Source organism: Gymnoscopelus microlampas, assembly GCF_963454915.1.
Source record: "Gymnoscopelus microlampas genome assembly, chromosome: 9".
Taxonomy (NCBI): domain Eukaryota; kingdom Metazoa; phylum Chordata; class Actinopteri; order Myctophiformes; family Myctophidae; genus Gymnoscopelus; species Gymnoscopelus microlampas.
In genome coordinates, this window is record NC_139946.1 from 55,339,552 (window position 1) to 55,349,593 (window position 10,042).

General features: G+C 44.7%; 1 protein-coding gene across 1 annotated transcript in view; it reads right to left on the minus strand.

Moving 5' to 3' along the window:
- The window catches only part of nwd1 (NACHT and WD repeat domain containing 1), a 44,269-nt gene that overhangs the window by 19,848 nt on the left and 14,379 nt on the right, over positions 1–10,042 (minus strand). Inside the window, exons 7-14 of the mRNA XM_084066252.1 lie at positions 9,666–9,878; positions 8,923–8,992; positions 7,667–7,857; positions 6,654–6,901; positions 5,517–5,720; positions 3,721–3,877; positions 2,535–2,652; positions 539–703 (exon numbers count right to left, since the gene is read on the minus strand). Coding sequence (XP_083922378.1) covers positions 539–703; positions 2,535–2,652; positions 3,721–3,877; positions 5,517–5,720; positions 6,654–6,901; positions 7,667–7,857; positions 8,923–8,992; positions 9,666–9,878 — 1,366 coding nt within the window. The remainder of the gene's footprint in view (positions 1–538; positions 704–2,534; positions 2,653–3,720; positions 3,878–5,516; positions 5,721–6,653; positions 6,902–7,666; positions 7,858–8,922; positions 8,993–9,665; positions 9,879–10,042) is intronic.

Here is a 10,042-nt window from a genome sequence, read left to right on the forward strand (position 1 = left end):
TCTGGGCCACTCACACACCTACCCTGTGTGTCTACACACAGTTGGACACGCGATCATAAGGGATTTAGCAAGGTCTGTGGCGATCTGAAAAAGTAAGTGAGCCGTCCGTTCACGTGGCGATACATGGTGTTTTTACGCTGGGCTGGAGGAGAAGGACTCCGACTCGATCGGAATGTCTGTTGTCTGGGCGGCGTGCACGTATAGCCGCTGTGTTTACAAACGATTGGATTTGCGATCGTAATGAATACAAAAAAATTGTGACCTGTTGAAAGTTTTAAAAAAATACTAAATTGCTGGCAGTGAGCAAACACATCCAGAAATAAGTCTGGCTGTGAACGAGAAAATAAAGAATTAAAGAATAGTTCACCCAAAAAATAGTTTTTTTCTATCGATTAGTCAGCCCATGGAGACTTGAATTCATGGATCTGTGTGTGTGTGTGTGTGTGTGTGTGTGTGTGTGTGTGTGTGTGTGTGTGTGTGTGTGTGTGTGTGTGTGTGTGTGTGTGTGTGTGTGTGTGTGTGTGTGTGTGGTACTGACCCATGTCTCCGTTGAGGTAGTCCAGGGTGGGTTTGATGAGAGACAGAGCGTCTCTGATCAGCAGCGTCTGAGGACACTCCATGTGTCCTGAACACTGAGACAAGTCCTCTATCACACTGTTAACCCCTAACACCCTGCTCTTACTGTACAACCACTCTGCTTTACCTGAGAGGAGAGGAGAGGAGAGGAGAGGAGAGGAGAGGAGAGGAGAGGAGAGGAGAGGAGAGGAGGATTGATTCATTTGTTTTGTTGAAAATAATCACCACCACCCCACACACATTTATTGGTTGCTAATCACGGAGGGTTTCACTGTGCTTCCGTGGGAAAAAAAAGAAGGGAAAAAAAAACGCGACCTCCCGTTCTCTTGTTATATGCCGTTGAAAATAGCATGTCTCGCCAATGACACATAGTAAAACAAAGGAGCCGAGATACAGGCGATTTCCCAAATACTTTAACCAGGAAGTGAATGGAGCAGTACATCTTTGGATCACTTTATCTGTCCAAAAATAATTATAATAATAATAATAAATATACATATATATATATATTAATGCATTTTTAAAAAAAAAGACGTTTTAAAAGGCTCCCAGGTTCATTACATGTCAGAGGGTGCTGTATTTTTGTAACGCCACTAGATGGAAGCAGTGGGCCTTCTTACATAATTCCATGAGTGAGTGAGTGAGTGAGTGAGTGAGTGAGTGGTGTTCCATAGAACGTCACTCTGTGAAATGATGTGTGTAGTAGCTCCGTCCTAATCTGTGTGTTCACATATTGATCTTATGTGGGTGTGACTATTGTCACGCCAGACCCCTGAACAGTGTTTGTGCCAAGTTTGATGCGGATCGGAGCTCCTCGGATGTTACGTTAGTGTCGTCCACCGTCCAACCATTAGGCAAGTTTAATATAGCATATAACACCTTGGGATGTTATGAAACATATCATTATGTAGGTTATTATAAGTGTCTGTTAAGTCATTGAGTGCCATTGACGTGTTTCACATGTTTTACCGCAATGGCGCTGGGTGCCAATGACGTGTTTGACGTGTTTTTGAAGAAAAATGTAAAAAAAAAAAAAATCATTTTTTGGAAGAAAAAAAACGTTCAGAACCCAAGATATCATCATTTGAAGATTTGCTGCTCCATTCACTTTTTTTTTACATTTTTATCCCACGATTTTGTAACCCTACGTTTTACACCCAGTGGCAATTGTCTATGTAATCCTGGGCACTACACTCCCTCTGCCAACCTAGGGAGGCCAGGGCCAAGCTCATGCCTCCTTCAATGCATGAGAGCCATCTGACCTTCTTGTCACCTGACAGGGGGGAGTTTCCCTGGTTGGACGTAACGCGTGGAAGGAACACGTTATTCCAACCAGTTCCTTTCCCCTCCATCAGACGCCCCGGCTGGCCAGGGGGAGGCAGTATAGAGACCAGGATTACTGTATGTTTTTATGAGGGTATTAACTACCCTAGGAGACACGGGGAGAACATGCAAACTCCACACAGAAAGACCCTTTCGCCAACCCCACCTAGGGTATGGGTGCTGATGACGCGGAGGAGAGAACACGCCCCCAGCGCCCACAGTGTCCCCTGTGGGAATCGAACCCAGGACCTTCTAGCTGTGAGGCGACAGCGCTACCGACTGCGCCACCATGCCCCCTCCATTCACTTCTTGTTTAACTTTTTACTGAAAAAGGCTGTATCTCGGCTCCTGAGCACTTTTTTTTAACTATGTATTTTTCAGTGTTATTTTGTTATTTTCAAAAGGCAGACAACTAATGTCAACAAGGTCCAATGACCTTGTTGACATTTGTGAAACCACACAGTGCAACCCTCAGTGATTAGCACCCATCAGGGGATCCAATATACTGGAGATAAATATTCTGTGACTACTTCAAAAAGGTATAAGAATATTGAAAAATTGCTGGCACAGTTCGCAATTATTTTTTTTATTTCATTGGCACTGAATGAGTTTAAGACATCTCCCTGGGAGCCTACCGATCACTTCCTGCCGTAGCTCCTCCCACAAGCCGGCGTGGAGCAGGTGATAGGGCAGCTCCTGAAGCTTCCTGACGTTGGCCAATCCCGGAGCAAACCACAGCGGCTGGGGCGGGACCTAGCGAGACGACAGGACGACACGGGACGATGAAGAAGACGGCAAGACAAAAAAATATAAGAGCAAAGACCTGCCATCTCTGCTTTACTTCCTGTATGTGTGACGTAGGTGGCCCCTCCTCTTTAGGGGACCAGAAATAGTCATCTGAAATGTCTTACTGTTGATCTAGTTTTATTTGAAGCCTGAAAGAGCGAGCCCTATCAATGGTCTTGACGGGCGGATCCAAACCCAGGCGTTTGGATTCCAGCGCCGCTTCCTATTGCTTCACCAATCTATGTCCCCGCCTCCCCTGCCCTCCCCCCCACGGCCTGTGCACGGAACACGCTGACGTCACCAAATTTAGAGCGACGCCCCCCTGCACTCTGATTGGTTAGGAGATAACAAGGTTTAGAAACCACATTCCTGCAAGGTTCCCCCAGACTTTTTTTCTTTTGTAACAAAAAAAAAGGCATGGGTTTCCGAGGCTAAGTTTTAGTCGACTAAAAGGTATGTTGGCGGTGCCTTGATGGCGTCGTAATGACTGATTTTACACTTGGTTGCATGCTGAAAACAGCTTTAGATCTACAAGCTCACAACGTGTCGCAGCGCGACACGTTGTGAGCTTGTAGATCTAAAGCTATTTTCAGAGCGCAACACCTGAGTGCAGCCAAACATAAAATGACTTTTTATTAAAATGACTGATCTCTTCTCCACTAGTCTTAGTTTTTATTTAGTATTTGTCAGTGTAAAAAGGTAGTCGACCAACATTTTTCGTCATAGTTTTAGTCGACAAAATCAACACTGCTCTGAACCATTCTTTAACCCCATGGTCACTGAACTAATTGGACCCGATCGCCACACAACCACGCAGAAACGGTACACAAATTCTGCACCTAGTGGCGAAACGTGGGATGGCGGATTTTCCTCCTGTGTGTGTGTGTGTGTGTGTGTGTGTGTGTGTGTGTGTGTGTGTGTGTGTGTGTGTGTGTGTGTAGCGTGTAGTGTGTGTGTGTGTGTGTGTGTGTGTGTAGTGTGTTGTGTGTGTGTGTGTAGTGTGTGTGTGTAGTGTGTGTAGTGTGTAGTGTGTACCTTCCTGTCAGACACCAGCAGACTCAGTGATGGCAGACAGATGGGTTTCAGTTTGCCGTGACCCCAGCGACCCAGGAAGTAATCTGCCAGGTGCCTGTGAGTCCGATTCCTCTGCTCTGCCGTCAGGTAGCGCTGCCTGACTGCTTCAGCTAGCTGCCTGCACACACACACACACACACACACACACACACACACACGCGCGCGCACACACACACACACACACACACACACATACACACACGCACACACACGTGCACACACACATATTTCTGTAAAGTTAGCATGCTATATAATAGAAGCCATTGTACTTACTCACATTAATAAAATAAATAAATAAATAAATCTTGTTTGAAATGTCCAAACCTGCCTACCGATGAGGTCACTGGTAGGCAGGTTTCTGAAGTGTCCACAGCCCTTCTCTGAGACACAGAGTGAGTAGACAGATATGTTGTCATATTATAATGAATATTAGTGAGTACCAATTATATTAAGATATAAGGTTCAAAATAGGTGAAGTCGTCCTTTAAAGACAGGGTGCCGTAAGTAAAGCTTTCAGTGATTTCCCCCCCCCTTAAAACATAATCATCAGGTATTATGGTTATACTAGGAGGAAGATTTTTTTCAAAAAAGTATACAGAAATTGTTGAAATTATGTTTTTACGTGGAAGTATCAATCAAATGAATCTATCTATCAACCTCATAGACACATGAAAAACAGAAAAGGTGCAAAACCATGGCACCACCTCTTTAATTAAACGTAACAATACACAATAGAGCACCAACGTCTAACGTAATTTACGCATTCTACCTGGGTCGCGTTTTTTACCCCCGTTCTGAATTCCCATATTAACGTGTGTAATATCTCGTCAAATAAGAACTGTGTTCCAAAAACAAATAAATGACCCCGGCGGTTTGACTCTTATGGATATGAAGCATCAACTGACGGTGAGAAAACGATAATGTTACTTCCGCCGAATGAGTTAAATTTTCGCCAAAAACCAACTGTATCAAATATGAGTGACTGACTATCATAAACGATACAGAACCTCCTCCCTGACAGTATCGCTGAGACAGTTTGTTTATTTTCTAACCACAATTCTTATATGAAACAGAGTAAAATGGGAATTTAACTTTGATTTGTTTTTGTTGTGTTTTTCGTTTTTTTTCTTCTTCATATTAACACAGTTCGAATGTTGAAGAAGGTTTGTATTGCAAAATATAGTCGTGGGAGAATCATTAAATGGTTACATTTGTATAGCAAAGTAGGCTCTACTAGGCTGCTTTTGAGCGAGTCTCAGTTATTTTGGGGGGTGGAGAGACACTTCTTTAAATATTCCAATTTCAATGAATGATACATCATATGAAAGCTTATATTCTCTATTTTAATAATCTGTACAAATTAAAAATGCTCACTTGCGGCATAAACCATTGTACTCAGTCACATATGAGACGATTCTATGATGACCCAATGTTATTCTCCATAGAGACATTACTTCTGTGACTCAGGGGATGAACGAGTGACGTCAGGACGACAGTACTCTGAAATACTCTATATTGCAAGTAAAACGCTTGTATTCAGGATAACAAACGTATAGGCATCTAAAAGTACTCATTGTGAATGATACATTATACCAAAAAAAAAATAGTTTTCTAATAGTTGTAGTACAGTAAAAAGTACATGATGTAGTGGAGTAGAACATTGAAATACTCCAGTAAAGTTAAAACAAAATCTCAAAAGTGTACTTCAAGTGCAGTACTTGAGTAAATGTACTTAGTTACTTTACACCACTGCTCACCTGTACTTGAACCCCAGCAGCATGACCCCGTTGACCCAGCGCTCCACCACGTGGTCTTGTAGATCAGATCTGATCTGAGCCCAGAGGAGGGGAGGGAGGCGGAGCAACGAGGGGTTGGGCGGCAGCGAGGACCTGTACGCATCACTGATGACATCATCATCCAGGGACAGCACGTCACGGAGCTCCGCCTCCAGCAAACCCTCCCTGCATGGGGGGGAGGAGGGAGGGGCGGAGTCAGGAGGGAGGGGTGGAGTCAGGAGGGAGGGGCGGAGTCACGTTGAGGTGTGTCTTTCTATCTTTCTTTGTTTCTTTCTATCTTTATTTTTGAGTGGTGTCAAGTTGTCAACCACTCCTACATTTGACAGTGTGTGTGTGTGTGTGTGTGTCTGTCCGTCCGTATGTTCGAGCATGGCCTCAACAGCTGCAGCTGATTGCAACACAAAGATGCAGCCAACCAGTTACACTAATTCAACACAAGCGTGCAACACATGCGCCACTTAACTCTTTGACTGCCAGAGTATTTTCATAATGCACTCACCCAGTGCCAAGCGATTTTCGAGCGATTTTCGTGTTTTTAGTAGACAGTTTTAAAGTTGACATAAAAGTTTAGATCCATATTTATCGATCGATTCACTGTGTTGTTTCCGGAGCAGGAGTCTCTGACTATCGCTCCGGAAGCAAAACATTGCATCCGGAGCGAGTGTCTCCTTCGCTACAGGCCGTTGGAAACACGCGTCTCCTCAGAAAAATGGACACAAAAAAAAGAACAGAGATATAGGCGAAAGAAAAAAAACTACAAACATGGAGTCGACGGCAACCGAATGACGGATGCTAAATCCATTATTTCCGTATATGTTTGTGCTACAGTTTTACTGCTCCCTTCGGATTCAAGATCAGACCGTGACGGTCTATAAAACGACATTAAGTAAAAACTCCGGATTTCTCAGGGCTTGGCACTTTAAAGACATGCACACACACACACATGGTGGCTCAGAACACCTGCGCGCACATGTGCACACACACACACACACACACACACACACACACACACACACACACACACACACACACACACACACACACACACACACACACACACACACACACACACACACACACACACGCACGCACACGCACCTGGACAGAGCGATGTAGCCCAGCGCGGCGCCCACCAGCTTCCTGCCGTGCTTCTCCTCCAGGAACAGGAAGTGCTGTGACATCATATCCTGTGCGTCGGCGCCGAGGCGGAGCTCCCGGGCCGGCGTGTAGGAGAGCCAGCGGCGCGCGGCGCTGAGCATCAGGGTCAGGTGGAGAGGACTTCCTGTCCGCTCCAAACCGCTAAGAACCAGTTCTGTCTGCTCCGAGGTCAGCCTCCTCTGGGACGCCTGGAACAGTTCATTTATATATATTATAAAATAAATATATAGCCTATATATAAACAACAGCAAAATAAAACACAGCTCACCGTAACTAAAGCTCCACTGGCTAAGAGAAACGATCCGCAGATATAGTATAAAACAGTGGTTCTCAAACTTTTTCATGTCAAGGACCCCCAAATTGACACTTATTAGCCCACGGACCCCCATTTAAAAAGATATGCCAGGGACCCCCATAAGAGAAGGTTTTTACAGCTCTAGCAGTGATTCTCAATCATTTTAATTTCAAGGACCCCCAGTTTAACATGCATTAGGGCTACGGACCCCCATTTAATGGCATTTCTATCACTTGGACCACAATTTATATTGTAAAATTGATGTCAATGTAACTCTGAGAGTGTACAAATGGAACCAAATGGACCCGTTAGGGTCCATTTGGTTCCATTTGTACACTCTCAGAGTTACAGACCCATAAGGGTCCATTTGGTTCCTATCCATCATTTGGCTGGGGACCCCCTGGAACCCCCTCAAGTACCCTTGGGGGTCCCCGGACCCCACTTTGAGAACCAATGGTATAAAACAACAAAAATAACACTTTCTGAAACGCTTCCGCCTTCCGGTGAAAACAAATGGAATTCTGGGTAATGCAGGAATGCACTAAGGACCTGCAATGACGGTAGTGACCAGCAGAGGTTGCTAAAAAGATATATATTTTTTGGACTTACCTACTACAACTTTAAGTAAAACATTTTTTTTAAATCACTGTCGCTGTACCTGCATGTGCGCCGCCACGATGTCGCTCCCCTCGTCACGTGACAGAGGCTCCACCTCCAGGGGGGCGGGGCCCGCGAAGGCGTCCATCTTGAGGCGCAGGGCGCGGCAGACGGCGCTCTGCGCGTCGGCCGACACCACCACGTGCACGTTGGGCGGGAGGTCAAAGGGCAGCCAGTGGAGGAGGTCGCCGCCTTTGGTTTGCAAAGTGGTGGAAAAGTAACTAAGTACATTTACTCGAGTACTGTACTTAACCCATTAAGGCCTGGAACGCATCTGTGTCACTTTGGATTTCTTTGGCTATTCATAAATAGCAGATATACAAGCTCATAGTGCGGCACCGAGTGCCGCTCTATGAGCTTGTAGATCTGCTATTTAAGAATAATCTTGATAACATTTTTTGGGGATTTTTTTCAAAAAATGTGATCTTTCGATTTTCTTGCCTTTTCAAGCAGTCACAGAATATTTATCTCCAGTATGATGGATCCCCTGATGGTTGCTAAACACGAGGGGTTTTACTGTGCTTCCACGAAGAGAAAAATAAATGTCATGACGACATCCTGTTCACTTGTTATAAGCCGTTGAAAATAGCATGTCTCGTCAAAAATATTCATTTACCGCTTTTGTTACAAGTCACTTAGTACAGGGATCTTCAACGTTTTCAGGCCAAGGACCCCCTAGCTGAGAGAGAGATGAAGCAGGGACCCCCTACTCTATATTGTATAAAATTGTGTTTCAGATTCAGCTTTTTTTGTTTACTTGGTCTGCTCTTTTTTCCCTCTACACCTATACCTCTTTGCCGAAAATAGCAGATCTACAAGCCCACAACCTCTCGCAGCGCGAGTTCTCCTCAGAAAAGGGATGCTAGGGTTCAAGTGGTTAAGGTAAAAAAAAAACATATCACACAAAGATTTGGCGGACCCCCTGTAGTAACTCTGAGGACCCCCTAGGGGTGCCGGACCCCCTGTTGAAGACCCCTGACTTAGTAGATTTACATTATTATTATTATGTCGCATTGCGATGCGTTGTGGACTTCGTTTTTGTTGACATGAACTAATTATGACCTATTTTATATTTTGTCAGTTCGAAAAATAGCCGATTTACAGTCACACAATGAGTTACAATGTGACACATTGTGAGCATGTAGATACAGTATTTAGTAGCAATTTTTCAGTAGCAATATATTCACAGACTTATGTTAGTTTTATTACTTTTTATCACTGATTAAATGGTTTAATAATAATTTAAAGCATCTCTACCGTGTTGGTTTTCAGCCAGACGGTCCACAGCGTCTAAGATGATCAGCACCGTGTCTCCTTGATGAGAAACCTGCAACACACAGTGGAAAAAGTACTCACTTCTTTTAAGTAAAAGTATCATTTACGTAATAAAGAAATACTCTGTTACAAGTTCAAGTCCGGAATTCCAAACGTGTACGTGTGTGTGTGTGTGTGTGTCTGTGTGTGTGTGTGTGTGTGTGGGTGTGTGTGTGCAATCTGGGAACCCATCGCCAAATAAAAAGTAAAAACAGCGCCCTCAGCTGTTTTTTACTTATTCACTTGGCTCTGGGCGGAGCTGAACGGACGACCCGTGTTCAGGGAAACCAGGGGTTTTGGTCTGCCTTCAGCCTTTCACTTACGGTGGTGCGACTATGTTTTCATTCCCACTAACAATATTTCTCCACAGAACACTAACACCACTTCTCCCAGAGAACATGGATGGTTTTGGTTATAAGCCACTTGTTTCTATGATGAAAGAGCAAGTTAAAATGTTACTAACTTTCCGTGGTTTTGTCGGCTTCGAGGACGCTATTGTTAAATGAGTTTCGGTTTGTTTCTAGTGGGGAAGGAACGGCACACACGTAAATCCCGCCCACTACATTTGATTGGGTAAAGCGGGGCCTGCTTCCTGATCTGATGGCAACCAATGTGCACGGGTTGTCAACACGGCTACCGACAGATTCAAACGCAGAGCAGAATCTGTTAGATTAGTGTGTGTGTACCTTCAGTAGCAGCTCGTTAAAGAAGCGGACCAGGTGTGTGTGTGTGTTGGCGGTCAGCGCAGAGGGCAGGGCGTGGCCACAGGACACACAGATCTGGACACACACACTGCGGATCACATGATCCACGTCCGGACCCAGAGGATGCACCGCCGAGAGCAACCTGATCACCAGCACGGCCCGCGGACCCATCACCCCCCTCATCTCCTGGGCCAGCTGCAGCGGTGGACCAAGTACTCAGATACTTTACTTAAAGGGATATTTCACTTTTAAAAAAAACGTTGGGTCATTTTATGGTCTACTCAGGCTTTTGTAAGCCCCGCCCCCAGACAGTTTTTAAGTTGCTTGATTCAGTATTTAGATATTTGATATTCATTTTA